At 26.7% G+C, this 26,706-nt stretch overlaps 1 protein-coding gene across 3 annotated transcripts; it reads left to right on the top strand.

Moving 5' to 3' along the window:
* Window positions 1-1,308: 1,308 nt before the first annotated feature.
* On the top strand, window positions 1,309-25,634 carry LOC147816832 (uncharacterized). 3 transcript variants are annotated; one of them, XM_087151622.1, is made up of 6 exons: window positions 1,309-1,475; window positions 1,821-1,999; window positions 4,937-5,031; window positions 8,053-8,260; window positions 11,125-11,271; window positions 21,674-25,634. In XM_087151622.1, exons 3-5 carry the CDS (start codon window positions 4,948-4,950, stop codon window positions 11,175-11,177), a joined length of 345 nt encoding a protein of 114 aa, XP_087007748.1. In that variant the 5' UTR covers window positions 1,309-1,475; window positions 1,821-1,999; window positions 4,937-4,947; the 3' UTR covers window positions 11,178-11,271; window positions 21,674-25,634. The 3 variants fall into 3 exon arrangements, 2 of the variants coding, with proteins under 2 accessions (XP_087007748.1, XP_087007749.1); XM_087151623.1 differs by lacking the exon at window positions 21,674-25,634 and adding an exon at window positions 13,701-16,537; XR_015429160.1 differs by lacking the exons at window positions 4,937-5,031; window positions 11,125-11,271; window positions 21,674-25,634 and having other exon boundaries at window positions 8,053-8,214.
* Window positions 25,635-26,706: the final 1,072 nt, after the last annotated feature.

Here is a 26,706-nt window from a genome sequence, read left to right as displayed (position 1 = left end):
AAATTTCCCATTGACCGGGATCGAACCCCGAACCCCTCGGTCCACATATTTCTAATTACAACTTCTACAACTTACTAATTCGGCTAACTAGCCTGTGGTGCTTCTGACCCTTTTACGCCTCACAAGCTGTTGCCCTGATTATTATGCCAAAAGACCTTCTCTGCGTTTTTTTTTTTAAAGGAATCTATTTTAGCCTATTGTGGGCCCCCTAATTTTCTATAAAAATTCCTTTGGTACGATTGCGTAGTATAATAAACTATAATTTCTGGCCGAGTTCAAAAATCATAAGCTTATGATAAGTACAAATATTTGATCATTTGTATGCGTAGCGTCGGAGCAGAAATTTATCCGTTTTTTGGCTATTGTACGCTCTTTTTAAAAGAAAAATAATAATTTACGGATAAAGAACACTTTATTCACGTTAAAATATTGAAAAAGAAAAGAATAAAATTAAACAAAATAATTTCTGGACGAATTTGAAAATTATATTTTAATATTTAGGGGAGATATAGGGTCATTTAAATGCGTAGCATCGGAACCGAAATTTATCCGCTTCTTAGCTATTATTCGCTCTTTTCAAAAGAAAAAGAAAAATTTTTTGGTAAAGAACACTTTATTCACGTTAAAATATTGGAAAAGAAATTTTAGAAAAATATGAAATAAGAACTTTAAAATTATTTCTTTTAATTAAATATTAAACGCTGTTAAAAAATTACGAATAATTTTTTGGTAAAGGAAACTTTATTCACGTTAAAGTAATGAAGTCCCGCAGTAGACTGATCGTTAAAACACGCTTCCCAGCAGATCACCGAAGTCAAGCATCACTGGCTGCGGTCAGTGTGCGCGTGGACCACTTGGATCAGTCTGCGTAGGGACCGAGCGTGTGCGGTATTGGTCCTCGTTAAACTGTGCTACCGTAAAGTGCTCGACTTCGCGCGCAGGTCGTCGGGCTACCGAAGCGGAGGTGCCATCCCCTCCTCAGAGGATCAAAATTGTGATGGCATGTCTTCGGATCATCCTCAGGGATGTTTCCCAGACCGTCACCAATAGCTCATTGTGCAGCTCTAGTGCGACGTAAATGAACTACCACAACAACTAAAGTAATGAAAGGGAAATAAAAAAATTAAGTAAAATAAATTTTTAAAAAAATTAAAAATTAACTTTTGATGATACTGCGCTCAGGTCATCGAGCTGCTAAAGCAGGGGAAGCCATCCCCCCTCTTCAGGGGATTAAAATTCTCACTCTACGATAAGTGAGCTATAAGCAAAATACTGCATACTGCAGAGAGTTCCAAAAAAGTCCGTCAGTCAACATCACTCATCATTGGTATTCACGAGAAAATTATTAAGATTAATTCAAACTACTATTAAGTATTAAAAATGGTTATAGCGCAACTGGATTGTAAAAATTTACTGCAATACTTGAGTATTTTTCATATTTATTTGAGCTTTTAAGGTCTAGAAAGAGATACCATGTACGTTAGATAGGATCACCAAAAAACTAACTTAAAATAATTAATTTCCTTCAATAATTCTTGTGTTTTCTTTATCTTTCTTTGAAATATTTAATTGTTTTAAAAGACATGTGCTTAAAATTCGCTCAGCTTTGTTAAGGAAAATAGCTTTTCTTAATGAAGTTTTTAAGCAAAAATGAACTTCAGACCCTGTTTAAGATTAAATGCGTTGTTAAATATTAATTTTTAAATTTTTGGTGAGCCAATTTTTGTTTGTTTCGATGTTTTAGATGTGTTATTCTGTTGTTTGTTGCAGATGTAGTTAAAAAATAAATAAATAATCACATTGTATATTTCTGATACTAGTGCCCTGAGAATACAGTGGGACCTGTGCATATCAACAATCATCGCTTAGGTGCAAAAGGGTTTTTTGACTTGAAAATTTAAAAACAAACATGTAGTGGTTCCTACATTCACATTGCTTCAATGAACACTTTTAAAGAATTGATGAAAAGATCTGAGCAGTTAAAGGAAAACAAACTCTAGTAAGAGGAATAAAACTTTTTAATCTTTTCTTAAATTTTATCTTCATCTGAATATTCATTATATTATATTGTTATTCATTACATTACATTATATTGTTATCTTCATTTTGTTCAGTAAGAGCCAGATGCGGATGTTTTGTACTGCTAACTCATAGAATCAAATGAAAAAAACATTTTTTGTGACATTTATTTTATCACAATATTATTTGTTAACTGTAATGGTATACTGGTAACAATGATTACATACTAAGTATGTTAAAACACAAACATCTTTACTGGCTGAATATTCCAGATGTCATATGACGTCTCCCCTTTAAGAAAGTATTCACTAAAATCATTGTTTTTGTATTAATTTACTAGCTAAATACCCGTTCTACGTATGGGGAGAGATCAGCTGCAATTAATTAATACTGAACAACTGTACAAAATCCTGCTCAAAACTTTACCACAAATTTTAACACAATAACACTAAAATTGTTTATTTATTATTTGTTCTGCTTCTGGATTACCTTACATTATTAGATTAAGCAAAACATGTTATCCCATCAAAATAAAGAATAACTGTTTTCATTATCATCTGGCAGAATGCTGTTGCTCGAGGCAACTCGTAATATTTAAAATTTACCACAATCAAGCTACTTCCTCCTGTAATTCGTGGGGATTTCGTACTACAGATAATCGATACTACTGGTAATACATACATTCGGGATACATGGAGAGGAAAACCTCCCACGGTTAGCTTGATAGCTAGGAGACTCTAACCTGTGATCTGTCTTATCACCTAGGATATTTCACATCAACATTGTGTTGAGTATGCGCCAGATGCGGAATTCGTATCGACGAGCCATCGCTGAGATTCAAACCCGGTTCATCTCATTAGAAGGCTAGAGCTCTACCCCCTGAGCTACCACGGATCATACTCATTGTTTATTTATGACTACCTATGTTCAACTCCATAGCCTTGTAATTTTGAAACCAATCCTTAAGACAAGGAAACTCCTGGATCAGTACCCCCAGAGGTATTGATTTGTTTTGGAAACATGGAGGACTTTGCGACTCAACAGATTTAACCTGCATCAGTCTCCATTTACTACACAGGACATCTTCGGCCTGCCTGGGATCGAGCACACGAACTCTTGGACATAGGACCTGTGCCCTACCAACCAGGTTATCCTGGCCCTTTACTCATTGGTTTGGGGAATTACTTTGTCAAATTTTTTAGCTTCTACCATTGCTTTATACTGCTTACAATTATTTTGATTATTAGCAAGGATGCCATTGCCCATACATATAGCAAGCTCTTCTGGTAATAAAAGTTTTCTAAAGAGATTGATCGATCTCTTTATCGATGCTGTTAGCATTTTAAAATGACTTTGCACTAGCATTGACTGTTTTGTAAAGTTAAAAAATTTAATTGAACTTCAAAATGTCATTTTCCTGGTATGTCCTAAACAATGTTTCCAATAATAACTAGCTTCAAAACTTCCCATAAATTTCTCAATATCTAATTTTTTTAATCTCAACCAGTGTAAGCATTTCTAGAATATACGCAGAGGCTGTTATTTACAAAAACTTGGTTTAAAATAACTTTTTCTATCAATAATTTGTTTGTCTCAAGAACATCTGTCATTTTCTTGGCTACTTTTAGTTAGTGGTTTATAACCAAAATAGATAGAGCCAGCAATCAATATCTTATGTTAATGGATTGATTAGTCTCCTATATGATTAGTCTCCTATAGATTGCTATATGAACATGTCTTGTTGCATGACTAAAGAACCAATTTTCTGCTTCGAAATCTATTTAAAAAAATTTTTTCAAGGTGAGTAGGTTTTTGTGTTGTCATTTTCTTGGCTTTTTGAAATCATTAATAACATAAACTACATAGATTTATGTGAGTTATTTTAAGAAATCCTGTTTTCAGCAGAATATAAACGTCTTAAGCCAAAATATTAAATTAAAGTTATATGCTATAAAATGGTGGATTTGTCATTATCCTGGCTTATGAATGCCAGAACATTAAAGTGTTACCAGAATTTTTTTTTAACTGCTAATACAGTAAGGAGGGAAAGCAAATATTAACCTAATACAAAGCTTATGTATGATTGTAATATGCTTGAGTGTAATCAAAGTTATTTATTTATCTAATAATTGATTATTATACACAATTTTTTTCTGTACATATCAGCAACAACAAAAAAAATTTTTGATTCTTCCTACGGTGGATAAAAATAATTAATTTAAACAATTTAAGGTTCATCTAACATAAAGGCCTAAGATGAGTTACTTACTATTAACTTAAAATTACTGTTTTTTAAACTTCAAAACTAATCTGTCATTTTCCTGGCATTCAAGATATGATGAATTTCTATTGTATTTTGTTTCTCAAGCAAATGTCAATAAACTACACTGCTGCCTGTAAGATATTAATAAGTGTAACTAAAGAAGCATACAAAAATTTTTTTAGATAATTTTGAAGACTTTAAATTTGAAAAAAAAATTTGGTCAAAATTGTCATGTTTAGAAAGAATCACCCATATGCAAGTTTGGAGTTGCGAAGAAGAACATTGGTAAAATATATTTTCCCTCGAAAAACTCTTCAATCAGGCTCTGGTTCTCATCTCCGAATTCACATACTCAATTTTTTCACATTTTTTATTAAAGTTACATTGTATATTTTTTTATTTACATTATTAAAAGTAGATTGGTGCAATAAACAAACTGCCATATAATCCACAGATTATATGGCAGTGGTGTTTATTAACAGAACTAAATTTATTAACTGAAATTTCTGCCATTACAGATTGTCCACCTTCGTGGATAAAACAGGAAATTATGGTAAATTTCTATTCTGTTTGAAATTTGAGTATCTTTGATTTTATTAATCTCACTATAAACTTTATTACTTGTTTATTACTTTTAAAATACTTTTTTTGTAGGATGCTAATCTATGCATGATCAGGGTAAAACACCTCTTCATTGGGCCGCTACAAATCCTACTTCTAGAGCATTGGATTGTGTTGAAATTCTCTTTGTAAGTTGTTTTCCTTGTTTCTCAAAATTTAACAGAGATGTTATCCCCGCATAACTGATAATTTGAAAATCCTACATAAACAAAATGGATAATTGGACTCTATTTATTGTTATTAATACTCAATTTATTCTTAACATATAAACGGAATTAATTTTCCCTTTATGAATAAATTCACTAATTTAAAAGAAAGAAAAAAGTCCTTGATTTAATTTGTCATTTGTTGTAAATGTCAACAATATATCTTTTGCGCCGTGGTAAAAATACAAATCTGCTGTGTTAATAATTGAGGAATTTGTGATTTTGGTGCCAGCGATGTGTAATCAAAAATTAATATTTGTAAACTTTATTTATATTTTTTATATTTAGTGTTTTCCTAAAAAATAGATATTTTTTTCACTTCATGAATAAATTTAAGAAAGGGGGGATTTCTTATAAATAATGATTAAACTGAACTTAGTGACATGACAGCCCCTGGAGGGCCAAGGCCTACTGTTCCCGTCTCACTTTTCTTAAAGTTTGTGATTAATAATTATTATGAAGCAGAAAAAAAAATCTATTTTGAGATTCTTTTTTCACTTCCTTGTGTTTAAAAGATATATATTCCCTTTTATGTGCCTTTTAACTTCCTATAACCTATATTCATATATATATATAAAACTATAACCTATATTCATATATGTATATATGTTGGCAAGATTGAGAGACAATTCTATTAATTTAGCAAATTCAGTTTTTTTTCCAAGCATTCTCTTTGTTCTATGTTAATTTAAAAAAATATGTATTAACTTAATTAATTTAGGAGAAAGGCGGCAGTCGATAAATTGGCAAGATTCTGAGGAGATATTTTTATTTATTTTGAGAATTCTGTTTATTTCTGTATATGTTCACTTTGTTCTGTGTTCATTTAAAAATATCTAATGACTTTATGAACAACTTTAAAAAATACTTACTTCACTTTGATCTATTTTTTTAAAAAAAAGTACATATTTTTTCTTTAGGAGAAATAAGCAAATCTTATAAATTGGCAAAATTATGAGAGAGTCTTATTTATTTTTGTTGATGTTTACTTTCTCCTGTGTTCTTCTAAAACTACATATTTGCTTTATGAAGATTTTGTTTCTATCATTCATCCGAAATGAATATTCTTTGTTGAGCAGTATAGGCTAAATACCAAATATTTGTGTGTTGCATCTCTAATTTAGTAGAAGCAATTGTTGAGCAGAATCTTGTATCTCTTTACAATTGAATAACTTCTTGAAAAGGTTTTTATAAATTTTTGCAATAACAGGACTCTATTTGTACAAATACACAAAAGCAGAACCCTGGTTAAAAGAATGTGACTTAACGCTTATTTCATATTCACAAATTATGAATATTTTTTTCACAATTTTCGAAAAACAGACCTTTCACAAAATGTCTGGATAGACCCTGCATAATGTAATACACATTTATATTTTTATGTATATTGTAATACACATTTTTATTTATAATTATCTAATATTTTCTACTCTAAAATCTTAGTTTTTGACAGTAATTTTGAAAACAAAAAGAGTTTTATGTTAAAATAATTCAAGAACATAATATTGATGGAGCACTTGTAATTTCACATGTATGTTAATTTAAAAATACTTCATATTTATTATAGCCAAAATTTTTGGTTTTCGGCAATTGTCAGAAACTTGAAACTTGCCACCCTGTCTAATTATGAAATTTTTTTAAAGTGCTTAAAAATATTTTTTGTTTGCTTGAAAAGTGCTTATTTTTTGTTGAGAAATTTGGCTATGCACACTGATTGAGAAAACATTATGAGTGATGGATTAGGAAGTGGGTTCGAGCATTTGAAGATGGTCATACAAATGTGCAGAATGACGAACAAGGTAGGCGACCTTCAGTCACTACTGACAATTTGGTGCAGAATGTTGACCCAACAGTGAGCGAAAATAAGTGTGCTTTAGGACTAAGTCGTTATCTGATGTCTTTCCTCAAGTTTGTCAAAGTGCTCTTTATGTATTAGTAACTGAAAGATTAAATTACCGAAAGCTGCACTCACGCTGGGTTCCAAAAATGTTGCTAAAGGTGAACAAAACCAAATGTATGGGAGAGGTCTCAACCTTCCTTGGGCTTTACCACGTATAAGGTGATGATTTTTTTAGCCTAATCATTACAGGCGGTGAAACCTGGGCGACCTACAGTACACCTGAATCAAAGCATCAATGAATGAACAGCAGGATTCAACTTCATCCTAGAAAGTGAAGTTTAAGCAAACAATGTCAGCCCAGAAAATCATGTGTACCATGTTTTGGGACAGCAAAGGGGTGTTGCGTGTGTTTTCCTTTCCATCTAACGCAAGTGCTTATTAATTCCATAAAAAAAAACCACCTTGAAGACAAATTTCTCCCAATACTTCATCCAGGAGTTTGCTGGATTGGGTTCAAAATTACAAGGCTATGGAGTTTAACATTAGTAGTCATAAACCCCCAAAAAATGTGTCGGCTGTTCACCGACGGTTATAAAATCAGGGCTGATCGTGCTCCGGAAAAAATCCGGATTTCCGGAATTTTCGCTAGCAGTTATCCGGAAGTTTCCGGAGATTGAAGGTCCAGGCGTTTCAAAAAATCATTGATCGCAGAAGTTTCCGGATATCAAATTTTCAAGGGTGGAACTTAAAAACACAGTTTATTTTATTCGTTTGTAAGGGAGAGCCAGAGATATACTTTATAAGCTTATATTCATGATTAATATTCATTTTTTATCAGTGAATAGTTGTTATAATCATAAACTCAAGAAAGAAAGACATATTTGTAAATTTTAATTACTTCTCCAGGTCATCATAGGTATGTGCAAAATTTTAAATATATTTTAAGTAAACTAAGAAATATTGAGAAAAAGGAATGTTTTTTTTTTTTTTACTTAAGAAATTTCCAGAATTTTGACTTGGGCTCACAATCACCCCTGTAAAATATCAGTCTGATAGTAATGTGTTTGATGTTCAAATTCTTCATTTATTAATTGTCATTTTAGGCAGCAAACTTCTACGTTCTACAGAGAAATCAGTGTTGTCGTGATTTAGACAGGGTAGAGTTTCCAATTTTTCAAGCCAGTTCAGATGTGGCTCGTCCGGCTCCATCTTCCTCCTCCTCTCCACCCCCTGATAATGATGTTCCATCTGAGAAGTCAAGGGAAGTCACAAACTCCAACATACCTGTTGCTAAATCTGAACTCTCTGAAGGTATGACTGTATTGCAATTGCCCATCACACTGTATATTTTATGTTATGGTGAATTATTTCATTATCTTTCATTTTAAAATAATCTAAAAAAAATTTATAAGTATCTTTTTTTTTTTAATCATCCTATGTTTTCTGCTTTTGTATTTGTGTTACACTTTTTGTTTTTCATTTCAAGAACTTTTTTTTTCAATGACTGAGAGTTTATAGTATAAAAGTGAAATAAAGCAAATGTAAAATCAGATATACAGAAAATCATTACCTCATTAGGCTTCTTGCCAATGAATAGCTCTCAGTTATCAAAGTTCCATGAAGACCTTTGCACTGAATAATGTGGTGACCATCCATAGGAGAAAGGCCACCAAGAAAGGAACAATGAAACTATTCATTTACTAAAATGTTTGCAAATGAAAATGAGTAAAAAGAAAAAACAGAAAACAAACTTACTGAGCTGCAGGGTTCGTTGATTTAAATCAGCTTGATTTAAATCAAATGATTTTTTTAAAAAAATCATTGATTTAAATCAACAAATTTTTTTTATCTATATATATTGATTTTAAAAGTTAAAAAACAGTGTTTTAAATTTTTGATACGTTTATTGTTTTCTTTTCTTAGTATTAAAATTTAATTTAAATAAATTGCTGCATTAATTAATTTTAGTTAAAGAAATTACTTTCTTGGTGTGTGTTAAATTCCAACACATTTGAAATTACATTTTTAAAAATCTTTTGATTCTTGAGATTGAAAGTACAGATTAAAGTAAACATTTAATGCTGTCTTAATATAGACTTGCATAGCTGTAGAAAGTAATTAATAAACATGAATTTCTTTCAAAAAATAATACAAATAATGTTAATTAAAATTCTACCTTTTGAATAAAAAGGCGTGAATTAAAATATACATCATATTTTATTGGTGGAAAATGTATATTTCTGAAGCTTGAGGTTATATGAAAAAGAAATTACCCTAATGTGTCAAAAACAGAAAGAAAAAAAAGGGCTGATGAATTCAAATGTTTTTTTCCTAATATAGTGTCATTCTTCCTTTTCAAAGTCTATTTGATGCAGTAGGGTTATTAATTGGTATTTTTTTCTCATAATATGTTTACAATATCTTTGACATTATCTGATTTTCTATAAAGAAATTTTGTGAAAAAAAATTCCTATGAGTACATAGATTTTCTAATTTTTTTTTTAGCTGAACTTATCTATTTTGATATAGAATTAAAATTGAATATTTTAATATAAAAATATCTAGATTAAATATTTATTTATTATTTGATGAATGACTACATTTATAAACACAGTCTGCTACATTTATTTTGTCATTTTAAAAATCAAGAGAAAAAAAAAGGAAATCACAATTTTAAATTAAAGTTATTGTTTGCTAACTGAAACTTTGTTTTAATAGTTAAAGTAAAGGGGTCTGTCCAAGCCAAATTTACTACCGTTTAACGGTACCTTTACAAATTCAACTTTAGAGAAAATGATAGAATAATCACACAAAATACTTTTTCTTAAAATTTTATTTTTGTGTCTCGTAAGAAACAATATATCCATATTTTTACTATATTTGTGTTGATTTTTTAATATAATTTTTAATTTTTACAAAATAGGTAACTCTTAGAAAAACCCAGACAGACCCCTGAAGTATTCTTTAAATTCTCTATTTCATCTAGTCTTTAATCATGCATTTGTTTCAAAATGGTTGCTATGCATTCAAAGCCATGTATTATAATGAAAATTTATTTTAGTTAGAGCTTCTAAAATATTGTTACAATATAGTTTTAATATTAAGTTAATTTGATTCAACATTTATAATTTTTTTAAATCATAAATTAAAGATCTTACAGTGTATTTGAATAAAAATCAAAAAAATCTGATTCTTTTGATTTTTTTAAAAAAAATCAAAAAAATCACGAACCCTGCTGAGCTGAAGTAAAAGTTAAAATGCCTATATATATATATATATATATATATATATATATATATATATATATATATATATATATATATATATATATATATATATATATATATATATATATATATATATATTTGTATTATATAGTGGTTGACAAAATCATTCTGAATTAAATTTATTAAATCAATAATAGATTGTTAAATTAAAATTTGTTTCCACTCAAACTATTTAAACAAAAATGTCCTGATAATTAAAAACAAGTAAGCTGCTATAAAATTTAAAGTTGGAGAAATAATAAATTGAAATAAGAACTGAAGAAATGAAATAATAAACCACTACAAACATACTATAATTCTTACAGTTAGAGTCGTGATGGGTCAGGGAATAGAGTGTTTGTCTTTGAATGAAGTGAACCAGGTTCGAATCCCAGTGATGTCTGATCGTTACAAATTTCGCATCCGGCTTGCAGAGGCCACAGTGCTGATGTAAAATATCATCATTGCTGTACTACAAACAAATACAGCCATTGCTGTATATTTTAAAATTTTCTTTTCAGTATTTGAAATTCATGGCTTACTCTAGGTTTTTTTTAACTTTATTTTTCTACACTTTAAATTAGAATTAAAGGAGAAAGAGAATTTGCTATAAAATTTTTTTTATGGCGTCTTAAGGGCGTTAAAATAAAATTGCGTCTAGGGACCAGCAAACAGGACTCATGTAGTGGTCATTATAATGAAAGAATCATACTAATTGAGTCATGCTAAATGTTGGCTGAATTTTATGTAAAAGCTTAGTAATTCTATAAGTAATTGATTTATTTACATATTAAGATTAAGTTTTCGTTTTCTTTTCTTAAATAGTATAATGACTATTGGATTTTTATATTGTAAAATGTTGTTTTAATAAATATTCTAATCTGCTTGTTGCTATTAAATCTGTAACAGGTTTGCAAGAACAGCCTGGATTCATACCTGGAACAAATTACTTACTTCCTTGAGATGTGGCTGTAAAATTGGAACAAAAAGAACGCTGGCCTGCATTGTGGGAAGGGAAGAGATCGTATGGTCTGAAATCTAAAAAGACTGCTAGAGGTGATTTTTTTTTTAAATGCATTTATTTTTTAGAGATTATAGATAACATAAAAATGCTGCTTATTTTCTATTTTATTTCATCAATATTCAGCTCCGTTTACTACTATGAACATCTATCAACTAATCGAAATTTAAAATTTCTTAAAAACCTTCAATTATTATTATTATTTAGAAAAAATATATAACTGTTGTGACTAGGGTTGGTGAAATTAATGATTTTAAAAAAAATATTAATTAATTAAAAATTGAAATAAGTTTTTCTTAAAAATTTAAATCAGATTTTTTTCATTTTTTAATCTAAACTATGATAAAATGTATTAATAACACTTAATTTTATTCAAAAACAAATATGTTGCTAAAATACTTTATTTTTCCAAACTAAAATAGTTAAGATTATTATTTAATTACAACGATGTCTAATTACTGAATATAATCAAAATAATTTTTATTAAAGCTCAACAGTCTCATGAATTGCAATAAAATTTCATTTTTTATGTACACAAACGACATATTCTTAAAATTTTAAAATACTTGAATTTATATAAATTTAAAACTCAAGATTATTATTTAATTACAACTATATAATCACTCAATAAAATCAAAATTTTATTCAAGTTCAACAACCTCATAAATTTCAATAAAATTTTATTTTTTTATAAACACAAACTACAATTTTATAAAGTTTTAAAAATACTTGAATTTAAATAAATTTAAAACTAAATGGATATAATTGAAACATGTTCATTAAACAGTGAATTGTTTTAAAAGTTTTATATTACTTTTATCCGCATTTAAATTTTTTATTTATTATTTTTTTTATTTGAATATCAAATAATAATTTACAAACATCGCTGCCCTTTAATTATTTCTCTTGATGAAACCTTCTTGATGGACTTTAAAAAAAATCACATTCTTAAGAATATGCTTATCAATTATATTGAGTAAAAATAAATAAAGTACCTTAATTTCATGTGTTAAAAGAATCAGCTGATTTAAATGAATGAATCTTTTTTAAAGCATCAGTTATTTTACTTTTTGGCGATGCAGTAAATTCCATTTAAGAAATATCTTTTACACACCTCACTGTAATATCCTTAATTAAAATGCCGAGATCTTCCAAAAATATCTAACTTGATAAATTGTTTTTAAAATGCTTATATAATCTTAATCTTTATTTTTTTCTTTAACTTGCAAGTTTTTAAAATGTTCATAGTTTCTGTGTCCCGTTGAAAAACTATTATCTTCTGTAGTAAAATGGTCAATTATGGTGCAACATACAATATAAACCTTTTCTACAATGCATACATTTTTGTACAATATATACACATATCAGACTACTTTTGGAAAGGATAAACAACAAACTAAAAACAGACATATATTATTGCAGACAGAATAAAATGTATCTTTATTATATATTTAATTAAATTTCGCAGTTAGTTTAATGTTTTTTAACTGTTTGTTGTTGTTAACTTTTTAGTTTGTTGTATTACAGATACGATAAAATATACTGTTTTTAATTTCAGTTTTGTTTAGAACAGAAAGTTTTCACAGTTTCATTAAAATTTTATTAATGGAGCAATGAACAACTCATAATAGTTTGACATCAATATTTTGGAAGATTTAAATGGTACTGTTGTATTAAAAAAAAATACAAGTTTCCATTAGTTAACCTCTTCTAATGCCAATATTTAATTAAAATTTATAATTTAGTTATAAATTTCTTTAATTAAATAATTTTAAAGTAGGGTTTAAATAATTTCAAAGTAAAAATTAAGTGAATATGCAACTCAGCATTTGTGTTTAAGAACAATTTTGTGGATAAGGCATCTACTCCTTAATTAAAAATTATACAATATGATTATTGTACTGTTGATTGGAATTGTTCTTTTTTAAAATCGTATGAAAAAGAAAAATCGACATTAGTGAAACTATTAAACTCCACCCTAATGATTTGTTACTGCATTTACTAAAAATTTTAAATTAGCTCATAAGCTCCTAAATTCACAAAATAAATAAATAAATAAAAAAATGAGGAAGCGAAATTGTTGTTTAAGTTTTTTTTTCCTCATAAAATGATGGAATTCTCAAAAAGTTAGAAAAAAAATCCTATGGGTAAGGCCATGAACCATGTATATAGTTAGTGGATGGTCTCTAACCTAAATTTGGACAATTTAATTTTGGAGTTTTTGCTAGCATCATTACTTAAAATAAAAAGATGTATCAAAAATCCAAATCTTTTGATTCTTCAAATCTATTATTTTAAAATCTTCATTTGTATTCATGTTTTGAAGAATCAAGAGTATCAGGACAAAAAGTTATACATCTTAAAAAATTTAACAAACAATAAATAATTAAAACAATTTAGAATATCATTTGAAAGCCAAAACATTTCTTTTAATTTTTCATCCATATTGTATTTCTCATTTTAGATTAGTTCAGTTCAAACTGTGAAATTACTTAAGGACTGAAAAGCAGAAATAGTTTCTGTAATGTTTAAATATTTTAATACGAAGAAATGAAGAGATATTACATTTATATTTTGCATTTGAATGAAGATGCATTTTATTTCATATCTAAGAATCATATTTTTGTTGTTAATATTTTATTTGTTGAATTTGTTATTTTGTTTATTACAAAAGAAAGATTAAGTTAAATAGTAAACATCTAATTATTTATTAAATGTGAATGCATATTGTAGAGATATAGAAATATATAAGAAAGGATATTCATATATAATTATCAATTAAATTTAAATAATTCCTTTGTGTTCATTAAAATCTTAAATCAAGTACTTTGAATACTTAAAAAACAACTGCTTAAATTTATTATCTTTTTTCATTCATTTTAAAAGCAAAATGTATAGTAAAAAAAAAAATTCATAATTTTTTGTACCATGTGCAACAAAACAATATGTGCTTTTCATTTCATAAATGCTTCTAAAAATACCGTTCTTTAACTTAAAAGCAAGTTATGTGTTTATTTAATTCATAACTAATCACATAACTTATTATTCATGAATCATTTTAGTAATTGTATCATTATGCAATCATTTACAGGGCATAAAAATGACTGAAATAGTTAATCTCCTAACTGTTTCTTCCTTTGATAATAATCAATCAATCCTTATTCTGTATAACTAATATTTATATTTAGTATGAATGTAGAATATTCTTGAAAAAACTAACTTATCTTCGGTCAGGTCTTTTCGTGAAACCCACTTATCGCCTGACAAATTTTTTTTTTTTTCCTTCAAAAACCTGCTTTAAACTGTTCTAAATTTAATTTAGCATTAAAGTTTTTTAAATCTTATCAAAATTTCTATTTCTTGAACATTGTTACTTAAAAACAGAGCAACATCTTTATACTTTCGAGAATGCAAAAATCAGGTGTATTTTAGTAAGAACTTCATTATTATGCAACAACAAAATGAAGTTAAATGTGCACACTGAACAAATGACTAAATTATCGTGTAAAGAGCAGTTGTATACACTGTATCAAAAATATATACTCATAGGCAATGATCTCAGATTATTTGCCTTATAACTATTTATTTAGGGAATTGAAAAAACTTCTTGATCTTCAGTGTGTAGATATTTTTCTGATGGTGTGGCACAAAATTTTTAAAATGAAAGAAAAAATCAAATAAAAAAAAGTACTACCCTGTCACAGATCAAAAGAAAAAAATTTTCTAATTTTTCTCTATAACAAAGTTCACTGCTGCATTGTAAATTTCTTACGTAAAAATCAGAATATGAACATTATTTATTTCTTACTTAACTCGCAAACATGGTTAAAAAACTAACTTTTTGCTTAATAAATCTTTATATAATCATATATTTTGAAAAAAAAAGTGCACAAAAAGTAATAGTTTTACTCAAAAATTTATTAATAAAATTCTCTCTTACTTATCAAATATGTTCATAAAATCATTAACTATTTATTCTTAATTATTAGTCATACTTTTTGTAATCTTTTATTGGTTTCCATTTTGTAAAAGCTAATTTATGATGTAAAATCAGAGAGTGTTATGTCTGTAACACCAAATGTTAAGCCAGTAGCAAATTTATATGTGCTTTTTCTTGATTATTGAGAGTCACAATCTTTAGAACTTGAATGTCTTCAAAAATGTTATTATATTATCTCTTGAATATATGTGAAAAACTTTTGATATTTGTGTCTGTTACGTCCATTTTTTTAAAACATTCGCGGAAGTTAAAAAGTTTCAGCACAAGTGCATAAGACCTCGTTATCCTTACAAAAAATATTTAAAGTATTTTAGGATTTTTAATTTTGTTATATGCATTTCAAGTCTACAAATATAACATCAGTATTAGTGGAATTACCCTATTTTATATGGAATTTTAATTACTTAATATAAAAAGTTAAATATTGCCTTAATTTTACATTAAAATTTTTATTGTTTCAAACAAATAAGAAAAAAAACAAGAAAGATTTATATGAAATATAGATATATAGATGAACCTAATAATATGATATATAGGTATACAGTAAACAAATGACAGTAATTAAATAATTCTGAAATATGATATTTTTATAATAAACACTAGCAGGGGCAAAATTACTCTTCAATATTCAGTTCTTTTATTTATTATTATGTTAGCAAATTTAAAGAACAAAAAATTATATTTTTGAATTGCTTATTGAAAAATAATTTTCTTTTCGATAATATTCTATTTAGAAAAGTTTATCAAATAAAAGTAATATGATTAAGTAATAGTTAAATGAAATACTCCAAGATACTTTTGGATGGTTTAGTTAGTTTCAATTAAGGACTTAAAATATTATTTCACATTTTATTTTTGTTTTAAATGGTTTTAACGAAAAAAAAACTTTTCTTTTCAAAAGCTTATGAGACCGGAACAATGTATCACAACAGAAGAAATTAAGCAAAACCATTTTTAAAACCTTTTTTTCTTCTTTTAAATGAAAAGCTATTTCATCAAATTTGTTCAATATTTTCTTCCTGTATTGAATTGATCAGCATATTGAAAAAGCAATTTGTCGTAACTGAAAAAAAAAAAATATTCCAACTCATGATCTCAACTAAGTATGGCTGTTAAGAGGACGCAATACCTACCCTCTCAATGCCAGCAGCTAATGCTTTTTCTATGGGAGCTTCATTTACTAATAACTTTTTTGCATTTTGATACTTTGAAAAAATTCTTTCAGCATTTGAAACTTCATAGTTTATTCTAAGATTTTGTGAAATCACTTTTTGTTTTACTATAAATTTAAAATTATTAATGGAGGTGAAAGATCGGTAATGGAGTTATCTTCTGGAAATACGTTTTTTATCAAAATTTATTCAGTAAATCTTTATTTTTACTGAATAAAGATTATAAAGATCGTAACTGAAAACAAAATTCCAACTCATGATCTCAACTAAGTATGGCTGTTAAGAGGACGCAATACCTACCCTCTCAATGCCAGCAGCTAATGCTTTTTCTATGGGAGCTTCATTTACTAATAACTTTTTTGCATTTTGATACTTTGAAAAAATTCTTTCAGCATTTGAAACTTCATAGTTTATTCTAAGATTTTGTGAAATCACTTTTTGTTTTACTATAAATTTAAAATTATTAATGGAGGTGAAAGATCGGTAATAGAGTTATCTTCTGGAAATACGTTTTTTATCAAAATTTATTCAGTAAATCTTTATTTTTGAGTTCACGTAATCGAACTATAAATTTCAAGCTTCTGAAAGAAAAAATTCACAATTATTTTCTTCCATTATGAAATGTGTTATTATAAAAGAAAGATGAAAAAATTCTTAAAAAATTTGCGAAAAGAGCCTAAACCACGCCTTCCATCTGTCCTCCCTTCATTTACCAATACAGGTATAAGTTCTAGAAGGGGGGATCTTTTGGGGGTTAGGAGAAAAGCCTCTTCACTTTCCTTGAATAGTTGAGGGGTTAAATAGCCTGGGGTCTTCTATTGTGGTTGAAAATAGTTTTTATTTCATTCGCTTTCTTTAAAATGAGTTAGAATGGAAGACTTTCTTTCGAATTTTCTTATGTTTCTTATTATTATTTCTTCTTAATCTGGGCAATAACAACTTATCAAAACATTTTAGGATAAATATATTTAATTAGTTAATAATAATAATAATAATAATATATATATATATATATATATTATTATTAACTAATTAAATATATTTACCAATTAAATATACTAATTAAATATATATACCAACTAAGCAACTACGAAAACATTTCGTAATTACCCCCATAGACAGAGCAAATAATAATTACGCAATCTTCTGTAAGAAATTCTATGTAGAACTTTTAAATACGGAGTTAGTCAAAAAATAGTAAAAATTTTAAACTTCGTAATTTAAAAAATATTATCATTTATCTTTTTTTAGCTTTGTATAAGAGGTTAAAAATTAAAATTAGCAATTTACAATTTCCTTACTTAAATATCAGTCCTAAATTTTGTAAAATTACTATTAATTTCAGAACAGTCACAAGTGGGTCTATTAAACTTGGCAACTTTTTCTTTAACTACTTAAATAAAATTGTGGACAATATTGTTAGAGAAAGTTTTTCTTGGATTATCACTAATAATCCACCAATTTTGGAATTTATTAAACATAATAAATTTAATTCTATTGCCATTTATGATTTCCAAGATCTTTTCAATAGCATTCCCCTTTCGAAACTAAAAGATGTCCTTTTGAATTATTACTATGATTTGAAAAAATCTTTAATTGCGATTTTGATTATTAGGAAATTCCAATTAATTTTAGTCTATTTAATAATTATCTTTAAAATGGAAAAGATATTTTTTTTTCTAATTGAAACAATATCGGAAGGATCTAATTTTTCATCTCTCTTAGCTAATTTATTTTTGCACTAAAAAAATTGTACTCTTAATATCGAACTTGTTTTTATATTTATTGATGATTTAATTTTCTTCAATTTTCATGAATATACTTTTTTATTAAATACTATTTACCTCTAGGAATTAACCTCGCTTCGTAATCATGATAATTTTAATTTTTTGGATCTGGGTATTATAAAAGAAGAAAATATCTGCTTTGTTGGTCTATTGGATAATAGAAATTATTTTTATTTTAAGACAAATAAACTAATTACTTGGAATTCTAATGTTCTTAAAAACATCTATTTAAATACCATTTTTAATCAAATGAATAGAATTAAAAAATTGTAATGTTTAGTTATCCAAGAAACAAATAGACAAAATTTGATTAAAAAAAACAATGGTTACCCAAATAAAGTAATTAAATTCTATATAAAAACATTAAGTTAATTGCATGTTACTGTTAATAAATTTGCTAAAAAACTCTTTTGTTAATTTTCATACAATACAAATTTTATTGTTTGCAAATCTATTTCGGGCAAATCAGAATTGCTTAGTATCATGAGTTTTCTCAGTAAAATTTTACTTTCAGTGTCAGCGATTCATATTATAATTTTCCTTCTAGCAAATACTCTTTTTTTCTCAACAATGCATGTTGTTGCTCAGCATTTATTTTATTTTATAAAGTATTGATAGATATAAACATGAATATTATATTTTTTAATTTTTATTGGCTGTGCATCATAATGCCTATCTGCTTTACATATTCTTGCCTGACTTTATATTTTAGTTCTATATTTTAGTATTATTTTCTTCTTTTATTTTGACTTTTTGTCAGCATTATTCACAATTATTGAATCAAAATTATTATTCTCTAAAATAAGTAGTTATAGCAATTAGATAGATTTGCAATTAAAAGTCGTTACTTTATATGTATTCAAATAATCATCGCTGAAACTACATTTTAAATAAATCAATTTTTAATTTACGTCTCCATTTGATTTATTTTAATCCATTAACACATACAATAGATGTAATAACTTACAACATATTCTAAATAATTTAATCATTAGACAATGGGGATTGGGGAATATGTTGGTGATATTAGCAAGTTGTATTAAAATTTTAAGAAAAAAAATATATAATACAAATTTTTAGTATTTTATTACAAAATAGGTTTTATCTTTAAAAAATACCGCCAATCTTTTGTTGAGAAACTCTTTTTTAAATCGCGCAGGAAAATTCGATGACTATTTAAAAATGACGGGAAAATGTTAAGAATATAAATGTTCACTTCAACTTTTAACTACTAGAAAATGCCCATAATTAATTACCATTTTATTACTTACTATGCCAATTTTACCTTTAATTATCTTTTTGATATTACATTCCTTTTTTCCATCTGTGATAAAATAAGAGTTTTGCTCTTGTTTTTAGCCCTTATTGTAAACGTAATAAAATATTCCCAATTGTAAATTTCTTGTGACTCAAGTTATACTGCACATGTAAACTATTTATATTTTCTCTATTTTGTATTTTTGTTATTTATATTTTTTATTTTTCTCTTTTTTATGTTTTTATCTTGATTATACAGAATTAAAAGATCAGGATCGTTATAAAAAATATATGATTTAAATTAGAGAATTTTTTTTAATTGCATGTTTTGCCCACAAAAATGGAATTTTTTGTATTATTACACAGTCATTTTCTCTATTTTTGATTTATTATTTATTTTTGTGTGTGCAAAGCTCTGACATATGTCTACAAACTTACCTGCATTATAAATAAGTTAATATTTCATTACGTAAATAAGAAATACATCAAAAAAGTAGTTTGAGAACAATATGAATGGCAGAAAGTGAACTAGTTTAACATGAAACAAAAGATAGACATTTTAAAACATTTAACCATGATAACTAACGATCTTGATGCACTGCACCTCTTAGCAACTTCATGGGATCAAGTTTTAGCTGAAATGATATGAAACTGCTTTGCTTATGCAAGATTTTACAAAGAAAAAAAGGTCCAGAAAACTGAAAAAATTATAGAACATCCTTCAGATTTGACATCTCAAAAATTCCAGTTATGGATGAAAATTAGGTACTTGCACTTTAAGAAGAAGAAGAAGACCTCCCATACCCACACATGTGACCTATGACGTCAGTGCCAGATAATCTTTATCAGCAAAATGACTCTTTAAAGTTTAGCTAACTTTCTCTACATAATTTAGAATGTTAATTAACGATAAGTCAATCAGATACTGAGCCGTATCGCACATCGAATTAGTTGAAATATAATCCTTTCTACTTCTTTTACTTGAGTTTGTTTATGTTCCACTTGGCTTCATGCCTGTCTTTGTGTTAAGTAAGAAATATTTATTGAAAGAATCAAAATCTTTGTGAAAGAATATAGAATATGACATTTAAGGGAATTGATAGGGAAGGGAATCGAGCTTGGCTTACTCAAAATAGGGTGGAAAGAACAGTTGCCAACATAAACAAATGCCACGTTTTAACAACCAATCAGGATCGAGATGGTTACACTACGTCACTTGCAAGTATCCTATTGATGAAAATGCTTTCATATTAATGAAATCTGAAGTTTACCAGATTGTTATCGGAAAAAAGATGTTGGAACTGACAAATCAGAAGAAAATGCCACCTTCTTCAAATGTTGAAATGAGGAATGTAATGAAGGTTTTGAAATGTTTATTGCAATACAGCTTTAAAAAGCTTTGTGTGTATGAGTGAACTTATGAGAGAAAATTGTTGACAATCAATTTTAAATAATGTACCATTTCTATATGTTAAAGTAAAAATGCTTTGCATAAATATAAAGTGAATTTTTCTCTTCAATTTATGTCATTTTGGATTCCTTTTTATTATTATCACTCTGTTAATGCTACTAAAATCGTCACAAATTTAATGCATTAGGCAGAGACTACTGTATATAGAATGCCACTTTGTTCCAATTATCTTGTCCTAAAGCTTTTATGGTATTTTTACAATTAATTAAATTTAGTGTTTATGTTATTATTATATTTAGTGTCTACCTTCTAGTGGAAGAAGTGAAGGAGTGTTCTGTCAATCTTTTTCTTTTTTTAATTTGCTCTTAAATAGTGTATGTATACTAATAAATTCAATTATAATTGCTCATATATGAGTATTAAAATAGAGTTGTAAATGAATCTGCACATTATGGTGTCAAAATTAGTGATTTTAGTTTCTTAGAAACACATTGGAAAAAAATTGTGTGAAAAAAAATATAAAGTATAAAATGTATTTCAATTCAAATATTTTGAATTAATTTATTTGAGCTCCCATATTGGGGTGGCTTGATGCCCTGTCTGGCAAAGTCTGGTGCCATGCTTGACTGCAGCTTACATACCTCATTTTAAATTGATTAAACTTCAGTATTTTTTTATCTGAATATGTCAATGTCTGACAATTTTAAAAGAAATGTCTTAAATTTTAACAAATGCAACAAAAATTTATTATTCATCTGTTTTAACACTTTCTGTCTTTTTATATTTTGTGTAATGTCTTACTATTTACAGAGATCAGCAAAGCAAGTCCGAAGAAAAAGAAAGGAAGATGTGTGTCAGGTTGCGGCTCTTGACTTGCAGAGGGAGAACAGTTACCTCTTGGATTGCTTTTATTTTGTTGCGAGAGTTACGGGTTTCATTAAAAAAAAATTCAATTATCCTACTTAATAAATATGGTTTACATTTCTTTCTATGCATTATTTATGTATTTTTTTATTAGTAGTAAGGTGAATATGTAATACTACTTATTTATAGATATTAATGTAATTATATTTAACAATATTTGCTTTTCATATGTATTTTTAATACTAGTAAAAATATGAAATCATAAAACTTCACTTATTTTTCATTAGGAATCATCGTAACCATTAAGAATTAAATCAGCCTTAAAGCTTCATCTTTAAATAAACTAGTGTTAGATTTTTTCAATCCGTCCTTTACTATATTGTGATTAATTACAGCTTTAGTAATTTCTTGTTTTTCCTCAAATAAATATAGATTTTCACCCCTGATTTTAATAATTTTTTTTTTAGTTTTAATCATATGAGCATTTTATAAATAGTGTCAATTAATTGTCTTCAAGTTTTTATGTTATCTACAAGCAAAATGATATATGCATAGCTGCCAACTCTACTGGATTTCCCAGTAGACTACTGTATTTTGCCAGTTTCTCCTGATCTACTGGTTTAATCAAATTTCTCCTGATTTTTGTGCATTTTAGAAAATTACCTGAAATTGAGTAAGTTATCTAAAAAATCCCTATTGAAATAGAATTTTTAAGCAGATTATTGCTTGAATATTTAAATAAGTATTACTAATATGTAATGAAGTAAACCTCATTTATAGAAATCAGTACAAAACTCTTTTTGTTCTTAAATATGCAGTTTATTTTAATACTAAAATCTCTTTCTTTGATGAATTAAATGCCTAATAATATTCAAAATTATGAGTAAACATAATGCATAACATTTCAAGTATGTTTAATGTTAATTATAGTTTGAAAATATTGCAGTTTTTCTATTTTGATGATTTTAAAAATCCCTAAAATTCCCTATGTGTAAAATATTTAGTAAATTATGCAACAATTATCGTGAAGTTTATATTATTTCATAAAATCAGCAGGATTTTTTCCTGTTCATGTTGGCAGCTATGTATATGTTGTTGAAATTGACCTAATTATAGCTTACAGGAAAACAAGGCTTGTAATTTCTTATCCAACTCACCTTAGTTTTATAAAAAAGGAAGAGAAAAAGTTTTCTTTCAATCAGACAAATAATATAAATAATATTTTATAACATTTTTGAAAGGATTGAGGTGCATAATGGGGATGCACAGTCCTCATAAAATTACCTCTAAATTGTAGGCATAAGTACTTTTTAAAAAAATAAAGCACTTGGACATAGTGCTCCACTTGCACATCAAAAGTTCGGACCAGACATTTAAAATCCTAAACTAGTGAGAGAAGTTTGAATTGTTTTCAATTTTAAAAACCATTTTCACAATCTGATATTTAAACAGAATTTGTAGCCTTTACTTCGTTTTATATGTACACAGTTTTTTTTTTTTCAAAGGAAAATAGCCATGTCCCACAAAAAGGTAAAGGCTCAAAAGGGAGAATTTAGTGTTAGTGACCCAAGAAAATTATATTTTCATGTAATTTTACTTGGTTTTTGAAGTAAAATTATGCACTTAAAACATGTAAATTTTTATTTCAATTTACTTATTCTATAAATTTTAATGAACAATTTTATAATTTACAAATTGTCTTTTTTTTTTTTTTTTTTTTTTTTTAAGAAACAAAATTATTTTTTGTAGTCACTGATACAAAAACAACACTATATTTGAAAATGCCCATATATATTAAGTGTTTTCATTACTTGATTGGTCTCTACACTTTTTTTTTAAATGTTTACCAGTTGTTTTTATTATATATGTAATTGTTCACAGTATTTTTGAATATCATTTTCCCCAGAAGTTTCAACCTCTAAAAAAACCTTCTTAACCCATACATTATTTCATTACTTTTGTTGTGTTTAAATTGAAACCTACTTAGAACTAAAAAAAATTGCCTTATTTTTTTTAATACTTTGTGTAAAAGTGTATTGTACCATCTATATTGTATTGTGTGTAAATATACCATCTTTTATACATATTTATATATCTTTTATTCATAATAAGTAGTAAGCAATTAATTCCACGTGTGCATATAAACTTCCAGTATTTCTTTATTATATAATTACTTAAATATTCCATCATTTTATGTATTATCTGAATTTTAAGTTTAAAAGGTGTTTTGCTAAGACCAAATATACAATTGTTATAAATACAATACAATTGTTAAAATAAAATGACCAAATTTTAAAATTCATTTATGAAATCTCATTGTATTTTTATTTCTTATATTATTTGAATATTAACTTACATGCCAATTTTTTATTATTGCATTATTGAAATTACTTTAGACAATGGCATTATACATTTTTTTCAATGGCTATTGTGCCCTAAAATATTTATGCATTTACATCACATTTGTTGTCAGGTTGTATCACATTAATTAATGTTAGGATATTAATGTTCAGTTATATTAAAAATGTTATTTAATTTCCACTCTTTTCTGTTATGGTACAAGTTTAAATAATTTTATTGTAATAAGCATTTTTTACTATGGTCAATCAACAATTGTTTTTATATGTAAAAAAATTTTTGCTGTAAATTAAATGTACAATTGTAGCTTCCAAAATTTTGGAGTAAGCTAAACAACTTATGCCTGGTAGCAGAAACCCTACTGCACTGCAGAGGGCATTGCAGAATATTACAACATCTGCAGATTAATTTTCCCTTTGAAGTAAAAAGATTTTTTCCCCACAATATTTTCATCTACAAGTTCGTACTTTTTATAAATATTTTTTTCTTCTGATTTCTTTATTGTACTTAATGTGTGCACCTGTTTGTTCTCATATTGAGCAGAGCTATTTATTTTTAATTACTACCCTTCTTTTTGAAGCATTTCTAAACTTGCTTCTCATCAAATTTATAAAGCTGAATTGACATAAGACTTGACGCATAGGGGGGAGGACTTTTTTTTTTTTTTTGCACGATTAAAGACTTTCCCCATATAGCATAGGTATTTATTCCTTTTTTTGAATTATCAATTACAACAACATAATGTTTTTGTTAATTATTTTTAAGTGCCTCGTGTTTCCAAATTTTGCTGTATTGTACACATTAAGCTAAATTTTAACAATAATCTGTCTTTGACGTTGCAGATAAATTTGAATTTATCAAGATAGTGCTGTAGTTTGAGGCCCTAAATTCTGTTGCCAGGAACTTATGTAGCTTGGAATCTATGTATGAGATTTTATCCACTGTTATATTTTCATACACTCCTAAGTTTTATTTAATTCAAACTGTTTTAACTGAATAAATAGTTTTAATGAGATAAATGTGTATATTTTAAAACTTAAATAGGCACATAGAATTAAGTGCTTGAAATTGTTTGATATAAATAAAGGTTGGAGGCTTATAATATGGGTATCAAATTTAAACTACATCATTTTTTTTAATTGTTAAATGTCAGTAATATAAGGTAATTGTCAGTTAAAAATTCCTATATACTGTTTTGTAAATGTTTAGTGGGAATAAATCATACAATTCTATAAATGATATATATTGTGTGTATGTATATATACCACTTATTTTCATTTTACTATGATTGTCGCCACTATTAAGTATGTCTTTCTTCTGATCACAATTATATTGATAATTTGTAATTATTTAACTATCTCTCTTATTTTATACATAATTTATTATGTAATGGAACTATATGCAATAACTTAGATGCTTTAAAATTTGATATTCTTCAAAATCATCAACCCCCATTTAAAAATATACAAGAATTCACCTTTTTTTTCTGTTGATTTGTGTTGTTCTTTTCCTTCAGGAATGAAATGAATTTCCTTATTACTCTCCACAACATTTCTTACCATAACCAACATCACCTTACTTATCAGCACAATTTAGAACTTAGTAAATCTCCTATGGCATTAATTTTTTAATAATTTGACTTAAGAATTGAAACGATTAAATTCTTCACATTTTTTATCCACTGAAACTTAAGCATACAAAAAAGTTTGACTCAATAGTCATAATTCAATTATATTATTATGCATTATTTCACATGGTTAAACATAACTTTAAAAATAATTTTAAAAAATCGTTATTTCATTTATCATTTCAATTTTATAAAAAAATTATGTTTACAAAAAGAGATTGATTTGAATGTTAGAATCTGTTCGTATAATAATAAAAATGAATTCTGAAACTCTGTAATATTTTTAAAAATTAAGAGTTTAGCTTTTATTTTATATCCTTATTTTAATAGTAGTTTAAAAGTTTGTATTGATTAGTAATTGTGTAAGAAATAAGACTTATAAATTATTCTAACTTTATCTAGAAGACCGATTTTCACTTTAAGCTTCTGGGCTGATCATATACTTATAAATTGAAATGTGAATCATTATTATTTTCGTTTCATATTTGTATTTTCAAATCTACTTAATTTAGTTTATTATCTCTTACTTTATGTCATACAATTTTTAGGCATTTAAATGCATTCATTTTATGTCATACAATTTTTAGGCATTTAAATGCATTTATTTTATGTCATACAATTTTTAGGCATTTAAATGCATTTCTCAGTGATAACATTCTTGAAAGAAAATATTTTTCTAGTCAATGCATTTCATATATATTTTAGAAAATATTTTTCATGTTTGTTTTATAAAGATTTATTGAATCAAAATTCAAATTTAATATTTATCATGCTTTGTATGAATATACTAGTTTCTTTCGTAGTTTGAAATATTTTTGAATAATTATTGCAATGTCACTTTCCCACTATATATTCATATTTCTACTGTTGCAATATTTTTTATGCAGTTGCACTTATTCTGTGTACTATAGTTATAATATTACTTTTTTTTAAATCTTTTTTACATGTCTATACCCTTATTGTTATCACATGAATGATGTTTATAAAAGTAGTG

Source organism: Parasteatoda tepidariorum, chromosome 1, assembly GCF_982258835.1.
Source record: "Parasteatoda tepidariorum strain Cologne lab strain chromosome 1, Ptep-v5.0, whole genome shotgun sequence".
NCBI classification, from domain to species: domain Eukaryota; kingdom Metazoa; phylum Arthropoda; class Arachnida; order Araneae; family Theridiidae; genus Parasteatoda; species Parasteatoda tepidariorum.
Note: the sequence above shows the minus strand (reverse complement) of the source record. Positions and strands in the feature narration are given on the sequence as shown.